This window comes from Zosterops lateralis (assembly GCF_965231275.1).
Source record: "Zosterops lateralis genome assembly, chromosome: 22".
NCBI lineage: Eukaryota > Metazoa > Chordata > Aves > Passeriformes > Zosteropidae > Zosterops > Zosterops lateralis.
In genome coordinates this window covers 358,926-375,526 of record NC_139782.1, presented here as the reverse complement: position 1 = coordinate 375,526, position 16,601 = coordinate 358,926, and the positions used below count along the sequence as shown (strand labels likewise).

The 16,601-nt window shown below is 45.7% G+C and overlaps 1 protein-coding gene across 27 annotated transcripts in view; it reads right to left on the bottom strand.

The window, feature by feature from the left end:
- Positions 1 to 16,601, bottom strand: part of EIF4G3 (eukaryotic translation initiation factor 4 gamma 3) — a 144,439-nt gene that overhangs the window by 100,108 nt on the left and 27,730 nt on the right. For 26 of the 27 annotated variants that reach the window (XR_014591614.1, XM_083877068.1, XM_083877058.1 and 23 more), the window contains exon 2: positions 1,527 to 1,602. The exons of the other annotated variant lie outside the window; for it this stretch is intronic. Coding sequence is in view for 4 of the 26 variants with exons in the window: in XM_083877064.1 (XP_083733190.1) it covers positions 1,527 to 1,602 (76 nt within the window). In the remaining 22 variants the exon portion in view is untranslated. The remainder of the gene's footprint in view (positions 1 to 1,526; positions 1,603 to 16,601) is intronic. 27 annotated transcript variants of the gene reach the window in all.

Below are 16,601 nucleotides of genomic sequence, written 5' to 3'. Positions count from 1 at the left end.
CAGCTAAATTTCATCATTATCACTGAATCATCGTGGAATGGTTGAGTTGGGAGGGACTTCAATCCTCATTTTGTTCTACCCCTGCCATGGGCAGGGACACCTTCCACTATCCCAGGCTGCTCCAAATCCTGCCCAACCTGTTTTTGGACACTGCCAGGGATGGGATAGCCACAGCTTCTCTGTTCTCACTCTGGATAAGAGATGCTCCAGCCCCAGGCCCCTCCAGGAAGCCAGAGCCAAGAACCCCATCCCCAATCCCTCCTGCAAACAGGGAAGGAAAAAACCTTGCACAGCAGCTTATGTTTTTCTATAAGCAGCTTATGTTCCTGCATAAAATGTAGTGAATTTATCCCATCTACAGCTTTTCTTCCTGTCTTCCAAATAATTAAAAGATCAGCTTAAAAGCAGGTTTTTTTGGAATTAAAAATATTTGCATTATCCCAACTAGAAAAGCAAAATATGACTTTCCCAGAGCTGTGCTAATGTAGCAAAGTTTAAAAATAACCCTGGGCTTCCAGCTATTGCCATTGGAAAAAAAGGAGTTAATAGAAGGAAAAGATTATCACGTTCACTAATAAACATTGCTGTTTCTAAGCTAAATTTCTACAATAATCAATATTATACATTACCATTCATCCAGGACAGTGAGCCAAAGGCACTTATCCCAAATATTCTATTTACTATCAAAATATTCCTTTGTCTGTACAATGGAATGTTTCATATGAAAACAAATCTTTCTTGATTATTTTTCTCTTAAGAAGATATTAGAAATGTGAAGCCACTAGTACCCAAAAAAATCAGTCTGTGAGATTCAGGGGAAAGGAAAGAGATGGAGTGATACAAGTGAAAATATGGACAAAACCCCGTCATTCCAGTGACACTGTTGGGAAAACGCACTCTTCAATATGCTAAATAAAACTAGAGACATTTAAAAATACCAATGAACCCACAAGTCCTCCAAAGATTTTTTCCTTTCTTGCTCCCACACAACAAAAAAAGTTCTTCATAAAATCACAAAACTATTAAGGTTGGAAAAGACCTCCAAGATCGACCAATGTTTGACCAATATCCCAATGCCCACCCGACCCCTGTCCCCAGGTGCCACATCCACACATCTTTTGAACACTTCCAAGGATGTGGCTCCACCAATGCCCTGGGCAGCCTGTGCCAATGTCTCACCATGCTTTTAGTGAAGACATTTTCCCAACATCCAATGTGAACCTCCCATGGCACAACTTGAGATTGTGTCCCTTTGTCCTGTCCCTTGTTTCCTGGGAGCAGAGCCCAACTTCCCACCTGGCTGCATCCTCCTGTCATGGAGTTGTGGAGAGCCAGAAGGTCCCCCCTTCTTTTCCTACTCACATGCAACCAAGAGAGTCTTTTTGAGCACCATTTATTTCAGGGGGCAAAAAGAAGTTGCATTTTTTCCAAGGCATCATTTCTAACTGCACAGTTTCTGACTGCACTGGGGTTCTGCACATCCATCTGGGTCCCCTCGAGCTGCCCCAGTCCCAGTGGATACTCACAGTGCTGTACACGGCCGAGACGGTCGGAGTGAAGATCCGATCCTCCAGGGGCTGCTGGACAGGACCTCGGGGGATTCTGCAACACAGTGAGTCAAGGAAAGCAGTGTGGAAGGCAGGGCCATGCTTGGAGACACCCCCAGGGACACCCCACCTCAGGACCCACAGCCTGGCAGCTCTGATCCCTCGGGATCTCCTGCAGCTCCAGAGGCAGCTGTTCCCACACTAGGAACAAGGGAACCAATGCAAACTTGTCACTGAATAATCCACAAAACCTTGGGCCTGTCAAAAGCATCCCCCACCTCTGCTTTTATTTGAAAGAGAAAAGCCCCCGAAGCCACAAGCCCTCGGCATTCAGCAGACAAACCCTGCGGATCAGCACTGTTTTGCTAACCATGCAGGAATCCTACTGGAATTGTTTCCTTGTTTGCCTCTCTTCACCCAATGACTCCTCTCCTCATCCACCCACCAAAAGAAAGGGCTGCCAGAGGGATGGGAGATTTTGAGGAGCAGCTGCAGGGTGACTTAAAGGCAAATTGCGAGAGTTTTCTCAATTTTAAAGGCATTGTGGAAATCTAAAGGAGAAAAAAAAACCAGAAAAAAACCATGCACAAAACCCCCCCACAACAGAATCTGATTTATTTGTGGAATAAAACAGTGGGATGCATGGATGCAAAAGAATTAAAGAGCGTGACTTGGGTAACAGCTTGTGGCTCTCCAGACGATACCCAATGCCCACTGTCACGGAAAAAGCACTTGGTGAAAAGTTTTCCTAAATACCATAATCAGATTTCGCCTTTTTGCTGTTTATATTTTACACACCAAAATTTAAGGGGAAATGAGAATAGCTGGATTGACTGAGGTTCTTGCACACGTGGAAGGACACAGACCTCACAAGTTAACATGGTGGGATACTTAAAAAGAAAATAAAGTCATTAAAACACTTCTTAGTTTTATTCTAACAAGGAAAAACACATTGCTAAGTTAAATTCAGAGCCCAGATTAGTTTGAGTCAAAATTTCAAGAGACTCTTTGCGCTCCAAGTTAGATCCCCAGACTAATGCTGCTGCCTAAAGCTTTGCAGGGACCAACATCACAGTGACAGGACAGACACAACTCAACAGCTAACCCAAGCTCCACAACCCCAATTATTTCCCTTAAATTGGATCAAATGTTAAGGTGGAAATAAGGACTGTTCAGACACAACCTGCTCTGTCCCTGCCAACTGCTCACAGCAAATCCCAGCTGGATCCTTCTCCAGCAGTGCTGAGGCAAATTTACAGCATCAGAAGCACACACAGAGTTAAATTTACAGTCTCGCTCTTCTCTGGCTCTGAACTCACTGAAAAGCTCTTCCTTACCAAACAGGCTCAGAAATTGCTCTAAAACTTCTCAGTTTTATTATATATTCAATGTTCGAGCCTCAGACACAATAAAAACTGCTTGATGGGATTATGCTGAGAAGAGCCCAGCCCTGAGCTCTGCAGCACCTTTCCAGAGAGGCCCTGGCCTGTCACCCTGGCTGGTGACAGGGGACAGCTCAGGACCAGCTCCAGGGCAGGAGAACCAGGAACAGGATCTAGCCCCACTGGTGCTCATTCACCCCACATCTCTTTTTGCCTTTTTTAAATGATGGCAAGAATTTGTCTGCAGGGTCTAAGGCTCATCTGCACTTCGCACATCTGCCAGCTCAGGCCCAAATGGTGTCATTTGATAAAAAGATAGTTTTTTAACAACCAAATGGGATTTAAAACTCTGACTCAGCCAAACAACAGTAAGATTTGTCACAAACTTCAACAGAGGCACTTCCAGCCTTCATCCCAAGGATCTTGCATTCACCCCCAAGTTTTGGAAAACAGAAACAAAAAAGGCAAAATCTAGGAAAGAAGTATTAAAACATACTGGAAGATGGAAAGAAAACTCAAATTTCCTGCTGTTTGCACCACTCCCTTTCCCCCAGAACATCCCTATGACATGGATGACAGCCCTAGGCCCAGGATGGAGCTGCCCCCCTTGTGTCACAGCGGAGATTTCCCTTCTCCAGGCACTCTTGACAATTCATTGAAGCAATTGCTACTTCAAAAGGGATCATTCCTGAATTTGGAAAAATGGTTTCATCCTTGACAAGGTTGGGATTTATTTTCTTATTTTAGAACTTATATAAGCCAGGAGGAAATAATCTTCTTCGAGTAGAGCAACTGCTCTTTTTGTACCCAGGAAGAGCTGCCTGAAGGAAGGAGCAGTTTAGATGGATTTGCAGAGTTTGGAGTCACTGTGTAAGATCTCTCCTAGGAAGAGATGATTCTCGTCAGATCCAGAAGAAACCTTTTAAGTCCTTTTTGCCAAAGGATTTGGCCTGGACACAAGACTGATAAGAACAAAATGTCTTAAATTCCAGTAAGCCTTAATGAAATAATGGTTGGAGACAGTGATTATTTCCAGCATCCAACTTATGGCATTCACAGACTGACTCTCTGCAAGAAGTTGGGCAAGTAGAAGGGTTTCTGCTTGCCTGAGAGGAGCTAGGCAAGTGGAAAGGCTCCTGGTTCCCACCAAGCCTCTTGGAGCTTGCTCCTGCTCTCCAGTAGAAATCACCACCTTCCTTCTCCTTCCACCTGCCAAAGGAGCCTGTCCTGGGATAACAGCTGCTGTTACTGTGGGAGAAGTGAGCCAGGGTGACAGCGAAGTTTATCACAACTTGTGCTGATGGCAGGCTCTTCTAGGAATGGGTTAAGTGACAGCATGGACACTCCACCAAAGGAGGTGAATGGCTCAGGGCAGGCAGGGGGGAGGTAGAACCTCACCCAGCAGCACCATCCCATGTTGCTTCGCGTATCTGTCTCTCAGGTCAGCTCAGCGTTCGGCTGGACCACCCTGCTAGCTCTGATACGCCCAACAGTACCTTTGTGTGGGTCTTTGGCTCTGCAGTGCTTTTGCTTTGGCTGTCACGGCCGTGGTTCGAAAGAGGGGACACTCTCAAGGCTCAGGAAGAAGGTTTTATTTGGGAAACTCAGGGGCAGTCCCTGGTTCCAGGCCTGTGCCTCTGGGGAGTGACCCCCGGCCTCGTTTGCAGGGAGTTTTTGTTCCCCCAAAATCTCCGGGGTGGGCACAAGTTACAAGACCAATGAAACAAAGCCAGGTGGGTAAGGCCAAAATGCAATACACAACATTAACAAATCAGGTGAATTTGGGATAGGGTCCTGGGAGATCCACCAATCACTGTCAGACACCTCTCCGAAGGTTTTGGGGCCTGGGGGATGATGGACATGGCGGGGAGAATACAATAGGATGACCGAAACTCTGGGCAGAGGATTAGGTTGCCTTGGTAACTCTTATCAACTTCTGATAAGAACAATCCAAGACAAGAACTTTACCTGGCTAGGGTTAAAGTCTAAATCACATCAAACTTACAACTAAAAAACCTATGAGACAATTTCAGCACCCCCACAATCCCATCCACATGCACATCCACACCACCCCCAGGACACTCACTCATCTGCTCTCACACACAGATTTTGGTGCCAGTGGGGCTGCAGATCCCAAAATGCAGCACAAGCCTTGGGATCGCTGCCCTCAGGCTGACCCAGCACACCCAGGCAAGTGCAGGAGTTAAAGTCCAGCCAGTCCAGCCTCCAGTAGCACTGGATTCACCACAGCCAGGAACACCAGGATGTCCTGGGTAATTCAGGCAGCTCTTTCATGTTTCGACCCTGCCGTGCTGAGATTCAGTTCAGGAGCATCCTGTGCCCTCCTTTTTCCTCCCCCTCCTCCTCCCCTATATCCTGCCATGCACATCACTGATTTGTGCAACTATGCTCCAAAATCATCCAGGAGGGTGGGAAGAGCGGGGGGCAGTGGGAAGCAAAGATAATCCAAACCTCACACAGTTTTCAAAGCTCCTTATGCAGGGAGAAAAGATGAGGAGAGCAAAGAAGCAGAACAGGAGCAAGGAAACCCTGCTGAATCAAAGAAGAACCTCTTAAAGCACCATCAGGTTGGTAAAGCACAGCCTCTGCTTTGCTCATGCGAAGCTGAATGACTCCTTAGTGTTCTCCCTGCTCCATCAGCATCACACCAGGATCCAGGAGAAGGATGGCAACCCCGGCAATATCAGCACTGGATTCTCCTCATTGCTGTTCAGGGCTTATTAACTCATGAAATATATATTTAAAATCTCACCTAAGTGAGATACTTCTGGCAGATTCATAAACGAAGGCACAGTTGCAATGAGAGTTCCACCTAGTCCCCATCTGGCTGCAGCAGTTATTACAAGCTGGGGAATTTTGGGAGCTATTATAGACCCAGTGGGAGAAGGTACACTGGCTGGAAACCAAACAGAATTTTTCTGGAAACCAAAAATCTCCCCTAAAAGTGGAGGATATCTGTTAATTAAGACAGCCACAGCCACACTCTGAGGAGAAGGGAATATGTGATTGCTCTGTAAAGTGATTAAGGAAAAAAAATCCAGCCTCAAGCTGCTGGAGCAATCAATGACACTGCCAAATGCTGAGTGAAATGATAGTCAGCAGGAATTCCTTGCAGAAATCACATTTCTCTGCTTGCTCCAATCATACTACAGAACTGCAATTCTGCAAGATTGCTGTGTGCTGTTACAGACCTGGAAACATACACCAAAATCAGCCCTTCCATCAGGAATTTGTACAGGTTTCTCTGCTCCGAGATTGCAGGAAGACAGAAAGCACGTTATTCCATTTTCTCCCAAAGTGGATTCATTTACCTTCAAATGGTGCTTCTCACCTAAGCTCATTTCAGCAACTAGCAACCATTTTACCCCAAGCACTACTGGCCTTTCCTTCCTTCCAGCTCACAGCTCTGAGGAAGCCCCTTTTCCCAGGAATAAAAACACCCATGTTACCCACAGGCACCTATGCAAACGCCTTACGCAAAACCATTTCAGAACTCCTGATTTTCATCCCTGCCCGGAAATGGAGCCAGCCTCCTACCAGCTTCCTCAGGGTTATATAACCCCACACGTGTCCCTGCTTGTACCGTAACTGTGCGCTAAAAATCCCAAGGAAAAAATGTCAAGCAAGATTATAGAAGGGCAAGAAATCACATCAAATTTGAGCATTTCTTTCAGCTTTCTGGAGCAAGGAATCTATAAAACCCCTCCAAGCATGCAGGGATGTGATGGCAGGGAGCTTTTCAGAAGTGTGTTTCTCCTTTGCAGCCTCTTCTCTCTTCACCATGCAATTAAAATGCAGGAGGTAAACAACCCAACAGCAGCAACACTTCACTGAGCCAGCAGGGAAACCGAACGGCTCTGAAAAGGTTCAAAGGGAAAAGCTCTGCCAGTCACAGCAGATGGAACTTCCCTGGCATCACCGCATCCTTCCCAGCTCCACCATCCTCCACTCACAGGGCCAAGCCTTTTGTTCAGCACGCTCGGTCTTACCTGGCAGTGAGCTCCAGCAGCGAGATCCAGGGAGCTCAGTCAGGGACACACCAGAGAGCTCTGGTTGCAAGCCAGCTCAGCGCTGCATCCTCTCTCCACATGCATCAGCGAAGCCCACAGCTACATCCCATCACTGCCACATCCCATCACAGCCACAACCCATCTGTGCCACGCCGGGCTGGCTCAGAGCTCTTCCTGCCCATCCCTGTGCAGGCAGAGCTTGAGCTCTTAAAGAGGCAGCACAAGGGGGACCTCTGTGGGGTTTGGTACCCGAACACTTCAACGTCACTGCAATCTTGCTGCTTCTCTGACTTTTTTGCTGCACACACAGCGGAAAAGGGATGGAAGGCAGCATTATGCTCCCCTTAGGAAGTTGATATGGGATAATAATAAAGTCAAACTTATAAAGGAAAGGCTAAGGGGAAAAGACAAACTCCTCCACAGCATAAGAGTGGTCTGGAAAGCTGCATGTCAATGAATGAGGAGCTCAGAAAGCATCAGTGCTCCCTATCAGAAGAATTAAATCACCCACAAACTCCTCAGCAGGAAATTTTGCAGCTTGTTTCCCCTCAGCTTTTATCTTGCTACTCCCAAACGAAGCACCACGAACCTCTTTACTTAGCAACTACTTCAGCAATCAATTTTCCCTTCACAATCAATCCCTCTTTTGACAGATCACGTTTCAGAAGCCCGAAGAAGGAATGCTCACAAAACAAACTACAGACTTTAGAAGACAAAACAACAACAAAATCATAAAGCAAACTCCACCAAGTGACACATTACCTGGGAAAAATTAAAATATGTAAGATCAAGACAATGTCATCATCTCTCCATGCTGAAATATGACAACCAAATTGACTTCTTCCAAGGAAAAATAAAATTCAGGTTACAAAGCAAGTTACTCCAAACTTAGGGAAAGGCAGGACTGATGTTGCCTGGGTGACCACAATTCAATCTTTCTGTGTATCTGCAGAATCCAGCCCCTAACTTCCATGCTGATTTCCCTCATTCTCTGTCACCTCCATGGTTTCAGCTCTTACAGGACTTGAGCACCCTGACCCTTCACAGCTGAGCTACCCTTGCTCATAACAGATGAGAGATAATTCATATTACAAAAAAAAAGACCAACATAATTCAAGAACTTTGGAAAACATTTAAAGACCCCACCTAATAAAATGCTGACCCTCCCTACCATTCCCCTCCCTCCATCCAATGACATATCCCATCTCTCATCCTTGCAGGTGTGTTTGGGTGGGGTTTTTTTTGGTAGTGGATTCCTGACAAGAGGATCAGGCCTTTTGGCTGAGTCTCAAAGGAATGAGGTGGTCTCTCTATGAAAAGAGTGTTTTTATTTCAGTTTTCTCAGCTGGATTCAACTGCTCTTGCACAATGTGACAGGATGTCAAAACAAAGAATAATTCTGATCCCTGCCTATACGACAGGTCAAGCTCCACTGGTATTTCAGTGTTTGGTTTTTATTGTTATTATACCAGGGAAAAACAAGTACAACCTTTTGCTGGCATGAGCATTCAGGAATATGATCACAGTTAAGAGCTGCAGGTCAGGACTTTCTTAAAAGCCCACAGCAGCTTTACACCAATACTTAATTCTGATCTAAGGACTATTTCTGGCAAGTCAAATGTTTAAAGAAAAAGGAACACAATAAAAAGTGCTTGCAAAGTGGCAAAAATGGGGTTCATCGTTTAAAACTCCTGAGATTTTTAATAGAGCATACATCATCCCTGTCAAGTGATGCAAACCTCCAGGGTCTGCAACTTTCCAGAACGACTCATCCCCAGAAGGATCAGATGGCAAAAGCCATTATTAAGCTTGTTTCAATATTTTATGGCCCAATATAAAGCTCTTTAGTGCCACGCGTAGTCAGTGCTCACAGCCCAAGTGCCATTTATCAGACATATAAATTTTAAGTGGATCAATGAAGTGTTTGTACAAACAACCTCTTTAATCCTTCCTGTATTTTGTGTATTAAACTGCATCACTGAATTCTCTTTAAAGTCTTGTTTATGTGCTATTTTATACTTGGAACAAAACTTTACATAAGGTATTTATCTTCTCCTTTTGTATCAGAAATGCACTTGCATAAATATTGTTGATGTTTCACCACTCCTTGATTGCCTCATTCAAAATCCCTGACTGCAGGACTCATTCCTTGCTCCCCAACTGAACCCTGAGATGATAACTGCAAGTTATCTTCCTGCCCATCCCTCTGCATTAAATCATCTTCCCCAAGCTCTGTCTGGATCCAAATGTTACAGTGAGGCTTTCCCTGCTTATCCCAGCTTATGCTGTGCTCTAAATGAACACTCTCCTCATAACAAAACTTGCCTCGAAATACATCTTGAGCTTTTTACCTAATTATGTATCATTAATCTCAGCATCAACTTCCAAATAATTCCAAACACTGCCTTTCCCTGCTGTTTGTGACACAATGTCCCCTGAGCTGTGCTTGCACAGAGCTGAATGGGAACAGGGAGAGCTTTCCAAAGAGAAGGGGCACATAAACCCTGATGAACTTCAATGCCTGTCGGAAAAAAGATTTCCAGGGCCGAAAACTGCATTTTGAAAGGAAACTGTGAGCTTCAAATGCTCACTGAACAGTGTGCTGTCCTTCTCCTGTTGCTATTCAGATTCCTGTGCCTCTCCCTTCAGGAGTCCCGACACATTTCGGGAACCTGCGGATGCAGATGTTGGCATGTCCGACTGCATGGCCAAAGTTCAGGGGCAGACTCACCTGGCACATCCCCAGCCCTTCTGTCTCAGCAGCCACTGCAGCAGCCATAGCCACAGTGCATGTTCTGTTTGTACCTGAGCACATCTCCAAATCCTCCAACTTACATCCCTTTAAATATCCATTCCACAAAATACCCCAAGATCCCAGACTGGTTTGGGTTCCAAGGGTCCTCAAAGCTCATCCAGTCCCAGCCCTTGCCATGGGCAAGGACATCTCCCACTATCCCAAGTTGCTTCCAAGCCCCATCCAACCTGGCCTTGGACACTTCCAGGGATGAAGCAGCAACAGCTGCTCTGGGCAAGCTGTGCCAAGGCCTCCCCATCCTCACAAGGAAGAGTTTCTGCCCAGTATCCCATCTATCCCTGCCCTCTGGCAGTGGGATGCCATTCCTCTTTGTCCTGTCAGTATGTGCCTGTATAAAAAGTCCCTTTCCCCTCATTCTTTCCCTTCCATCTTTGGTCCATGTGTGATAATCTCACAGTCAAGCCAAACAGGAATGTCAAAGGAAAGCTGGGGGCTAGGGGGAAGAAAACAGAAAAAAACAATCTCTTTGTTGCAAATTGTCTGTATTCCCAGCATCCCACTGATTCCACTATGCTTTCAAATACAAACCAGCACTATTGGGAGCACCAGTTGCAATAGTTTCACCTGCAGACAAGCTGCTAATTAGCCAGAGCTCATTACTTCCAGGCTCAGTTTTGCATCTCTAAATTAGCCAGGACTGACACAGCTCACCCGCACTAAATTGCCCCAGACCTCACCTCAGCCCACATGTCTTCTCCAATACAGAGAGCTCCAGGGGGCTGGCAAGACCCACACCCGAGCAAATGCCACAAACTCCTAATCAATTCTTCTGCCCAATACAAATGTGTTTCTAAGGGCAACCAGATTTTGTTAGTTCATCTCTATCTCCCTCCTCCACTGCAACCTCAGCATGGAGGCAAACTGGCTATTTTCAGCTGGGACCTGGAAAGGTTGTTTGGGGTGGAAGAAACTGTGTCTAAACCCTGCTAATCCTGCTGCTATTTTCCTTGAAGCAAGGTGTTGGTGGGTGGGGGACGGGTCTGAAGGCGATACATGGAATATTTCTGTAATTGTGAACTTTGAGGTGTATTTTTAATGGTGCCAGAAGCGTTCACCACACAGCTTGAATAAAGTTATATCCAGGTTTCAACCAAGCTGTGAAATATTAGTAATTACAAAAAAAAAAAAAAAAAAAAAAAAAGCCACAGAGGCTACCTATGCTGCCTGTGCCAGCTCAGGTAACAAGGTGAACGATGTGCCAGGAGAACATCTCTTGCTCAACTACAGACAACTTCTCACCAGCTGACTTGTCCTCTTTCCCCCATAAAACACCAGCCACTTCCACATTTTTTCAATACGCATTTTATTCTCAAAATATATGGACTCTTCTAAGAAATTATAAAGTCAATACATTTCATCAGCTCCCTTCAACTGGAAATCATGGCATTGCCACGGAGAGGCAACAGCTTCACAGGGAATGTGTCGAGGTAGACTTAAAATTCCATTAATTTTAGGAGGGTTATTTATGATTGTACTTGTCCGTGTTAACTGAAACTCCCATTAAGCTGCAGGAAACAGACAATGCTCAGGAACTTAGAGCAGCCCTATCTGTCTTCAAACAGACCTTGCTACTCCAAGTGATTCCTCACAGATCTCTAGCTATAACCCCAGGGCAGGCATCTTATAAACAGCCCAAAATGTTAAGGTAGGGTAAAAAGGCTCAACAAGGTGAGCTCTGGGGACTCCACCTGAGTTCTGGAGAATTGTCTCTAAGTTAGAGGACTATGGTGGGCTAACATCCCACAGAGTGATTCCAGATGAGGCCTGAACTCCAAAATGCAGTTAGTTAAGTTGGAAGTAGAGCTGTGTTAGGCAAGCAGCATGCATGGCCAGCCAGCTCAGAACAGCTTGGGCCTCAAAACAGCCCTAAAGTCCCAGGCAGGGCAATGCCAGGAAGTCGGGCTCATGCCATGTGATATAGGGTTAAATATCTCCTAACATTCCATGAAATTACTACAGACCTCTGCTGGAGCTGTGCTGCTCTCAGTAATGATTAAGCTTTTCTCTGCCTTCTGCAAAAGGAGAGAGCCAAGGCATGGGAATGAAGGATTTTGGTGCTGCTGCTCTTTACATCCATATATTAAAGGCAAACCTGGATTTTTGTTTGTCATCTTAAGGTCTACACCATCATTTCCTCATTTCTTAAAACAAGTACCAAGTGATCAAAACATAGAGTCAGAATAGTCATAGTGTGTATGTAAGGATCCTACAATGTATAAGTGCACATCTGCAGTTGATTCACAGGTATAAACGTAGGGAAAGAAAACCTGCATTTCTCTGTTGTTTCAGAGGAGCTGCACATTCCCAGACACCAGCCATGAGTGGGAATAAATCACATCCAACATGCCCTAGGTAAGATCTTTGTCACCCTGCTACCAAAGCTGGGGTGACATTCTTGGAGAATCCACTTCCAGCTGTCTGGGAGGTCTGCGGTTCAAGAAACCACTGAAGTTTCCAAAACAGCAGGACAATGGGAAAGGAAATCATGGAATGAGTTGGGTTGGAAGGGATCTTAAAGATCACCCAGTTCCACCCTTGACACAGACAATGATACCTTCCACTTACCCCAGGTTGCTCCAAGCCTTGTCCAACCTGGCCCTGGACACTTCCAGAGACAGGGAAGCCACAGCTTCTCTGGGCAAGCTGTGCCAGGGCCTCATGACCCTCACATGGTAAAATTTCTTCTATTAATCTAACCTAAATTTCTCCTCTTTCAGTTTGAACCCGTAACTCCTTATCCCATCACTACAGTTCCTGATGAAATCAGCTTTTAAGCTGTTCCCTCCTTATGACACAGCAACTTCCCACTACTCAGTCCCTTCTCTCGAACCTTTAATTTTCCCTTTTAATACTCCAAATCCAGCCCTAGGTTCCTTTCAAGGGATGAGTTGACTGGGAAAGAAAACAACTGGAGCAGGTGGATGCTCTCCCTGCTAACCCTAACCCTAGGCAGTTCCTAGCAGAAACGAGGGAATAGAAAAGTCTCTGCTCCCAAGGTTCCTGAGGGCAAGGGTAGGCACCCATGGCACCTATAAGTTGTCAGGTGGCATCAGAGGAACATTATTGTCAGGAAGGTGTAATCCAAAGGGCAGGATCCTGCAAGCAAGGATGGAGAGGAGATGGAGGATTAAGCTGTCACCCAGGGGAAGACTGCTCCGTAAAATGCTCCTGGTGTAGATTCCTTAAGCACATCTCTGCACAGGACTGTGGGGATGCAGGAACCCCCAGAGGCAGCTGAAGCAAGGCAGATCTGAACACATCCTAGTGATCCAAAGCATCAGAATCATGGAATCATTAAGATTGGAAGAGTCCCCCAAGATCACAAAGTCCAGCCATTAACCCGGCACTGCCATGTTCACCATTAACCATGTCCCCAGGTGCCACATTCACACATTTTTTGAAAACTTCCAGAACTGAGGAGTCCACCATTGCCCTGAGCAGCTTGTGCCAGTGCCTGACCACCTTTTCAGTGAAGAGATTTTCCCAGAACCCAACCTGAACCTCCCCTGGTTTTCTTTCATCCTGTCCCTTGTTTCCTGGGAAGAGAGTCTGACACCACTGGCTGCACCCTCCTGTCAGGGAGTTATGGAGACCCTGAGCCTTCTTTTCTCCAGGAAAACTAAACTGCTGAATCACATGCTCTTCCAGAGTTGTCTTGCACTCCCAAATGAGAACCAAGCAGATGCCACTTACAAAATAATTTTTCTTTACTATGTCCAGTTCCGGGCCCCTCAGTTTAGGAAGGACGTTGAGACGCTTGAGCATGTCCAGTGGAGGGGTAATGAGGCTGATGAGGGGCTTGGAACACAAGCCCTGTGAGGAACGACTGAGGGAGCTGGGGTTGTTTAGCCTGGAGAAAAGGAGACTCAGCTCTTCAACTCCCTGAAAGGTGGTTGTAGCCAGTGGGGGTTGGTCTCTTTCTCCAGGTAGCAACTGACAGAGCAAGAGGACACAGCCTCAATCTGTGCCAAGGAAATATCGGTTGCATACGAGGAAAAGGTTTTTTATGGAAAGATTGATAAAGTACTGGAATGGTCTGCCCGGGGAGGTGGTGGAGTCACCATCCCTGGATGTGTTTAAAAAAAGACTAGATGTGTCATGGTTTAATTGAGGTGTTAGGGCTGAGTTGGACTCAGTCTTGAAGGTCTCTTCCAACACAGTGATTATGTGATTCCCATAGGAGATGGTAACAGCCTAAATCTTCAGTATCTCAATTCACAGCATGAGAACCACCAGCTTCACAAATCAGGCAAAGTCTGGGAGGACTTAATCAGAGGACAGAGGTTTGATGAGACTGGGAAAGGGGAAGCAGGTACACACTCTCACAAATGAGCTGAAGCAGTGCTGTGCTATACCATAACCACACATCTACCTAAGTAATGCTCTGACTCAAGGCCACAAGGGGATTTTTGAAGATGCTGTTGCCTACAGCCATGTGTATCTCTTCTAGGAGCACAGCCCACTCTGAAAGCAGCAGCTCACTCATCTGGAAGCACAAGGGATAAAAACACCTCAGAAAGATAAATGAAATAACAAACAGCTTTTAGTTTGCACTTCCCAATTACAGAAAAGCCACCAAGCCATCCTTGCAATGAACAATCTGGAGGTTGCAAATACAGTTACAAATACTAAAACCATCCAAACTGAGTGAGTAACAGGCTTTCAGTTGACCAGAGACAGTGACATTTCTTCTAAAATTGTTCTTGTAGCTGGCAGCAGATGCTAAATCATTTTCTATGCTCTGAGATGACCCAAACACCTGCATGTTCTCGCAAAGGCAGGAGATCTCCTATTAAAATTGGTGGAGAGGCAGCAGCTCCTGGGTTGGCTGCTCCAGAAACAAAACAAGGCCAGGTTGGACGGGGCTTGGAGCGACAAGGGATAATGGAAAGTGTCCCTGCCTGTGGCAGGGGATGGGATTGGATAAGATTAAAGATCTCTCCCAGCCCAAACTATTCTGGGCTTCTATATAACCCACGAGCTTGATTTAAACAGATTCCTGATGAAGAAGCTTTTCAGACATTCCCACATCCCAAAATAATTAGCATTTTAGTGGCAGTTCACAAACCTAAATAGCTCAGCTGCTTCTTGTAATTAGAAGATTTTTATGCAACTATTGCACCCTCGCTATTCCCTGAAATGAGACAAAGCTCTGAAGCTCCCCTGCCACCGAAATACCTGTTTTTGTGGCCCTGACAAAAATAAAATCCCTTTTAGTGTCAACCAGCAGACTGCCTACCTCTACAACACCACCTCACCATGCTGCCCTTCCAACACAAAAAATTCTCATCTGTCTACTCAAGTAAAATGAAAGTAATAAATAATACTAATTCTAATAATAACAATAATAATAATTTATTGTGCTAGTGACCGAATCAGTGGATGCTATTATTTTACATGGCTCTTAACATTGTGCATCTCATCCTTTCAAAACACAAGAGATAATCCTGGATCAAAACCAGAAAAAGCTGGGAAAAAGCCCAAGTCCTCCATCCTGCAATTCCTCCATCCCTCCATGCCTGGATGGCCAAGTGGGGAAAGAAACAGAGACTTCAAAGGTGTTGCAAGCGGTAGATCTAAAAGCTGACCTTGCCCTTGCACCCTCCACCTGCAAAGAGCATTGCTTAGAAACCTTCTGGAGCACCGTTAATTAGAGGGGCAAGGGGGAATAATTCCAGGTCATGGGGTAGCCTCAGTGGGAAAAGGAAAGAAACCAAGGCATGGGTTCCCTGAGGGTATAGTGCTTCCCTTGCTCCTGCCACAGGTCAGCATCCACAGGATCCCAAACCAATCTTTCTGCCAAACATTGGCACCCACGGCTTCTGCCATTTCAGTCAGCAAGAAATAATGCTCCTCAGAAAGGACTATGGATCACAAGATTCCTTGGTGAACCAGCTCAGCTTGGTGATTCAAAGAAAACTATTTTTTTCCTTGGCTGAGTGAAGTTTCCCATGGATTCTGTGAGCTGATTTAAATCACCAAATGCTCACATGATCATCACATCTGAGACCAGGGTGCAGATACAGCCCAGTCAGCAAAGGCAGATCCACCCTCTCCACTTCAGCTCAGAGGGAATCTCTAATCCCAACATAAAACTACAGCCATCAAAGTACCCCCAGAACATCCCAAAATCCACACTGTGAACTAGAGGCTGGTGCCTTTCTCAGCCGGACAGAACTCCCCATCCTGCTCTGTACTTTAGCCTCTTCTGCATTCCAATAGAGGGCCTGGGCATGGCTACACACCAGGCTCTTCCTACACACCATGCTCTTCCCTTCTTCCTTGTGTTTCCACACCTCCGCAACATGACTGCTGGAGTTGGGAGAACGGCTCTGAGGGGCCAAAGTAGACTTTGAAGCTATGAGAAAGGAAGTAAAGTGACGGCCATGTTCACAGCAGCTGGAGTCACAAGGAGCCCTGTGATTCTCCATGATTATTTTAGTCCTTCATGTGAGATGGCAGGGAGGTGAATCTTGGTAGGATGCAGCTTATTACTGAGGGATGGAGTCTGTCTAGGTGAAGGGAAGTGATGCAGAGCAAATGAGCAAGAACCAACACAGACACCACAAGGACCACTTAAGCCTCAAGGCAATTCAGACCCCAGGACAGGACACAAAACTTGTCATATGTTTACCAAAGAAAAAGGAAATACATGGGTAAAGCAACACTTTATCTGAGAACAGATTTCCCACTGCTTCCATTCAACACTGAGATTGTTCTCTATGCTACCACCTGATTTGAAGTCTTCTAATTCTTTAATGAGCAGTTCATTTCAGTGCCATTAGTTCATTGGCACACTGGAGCTCTCAGGAGATGTTTTACATAC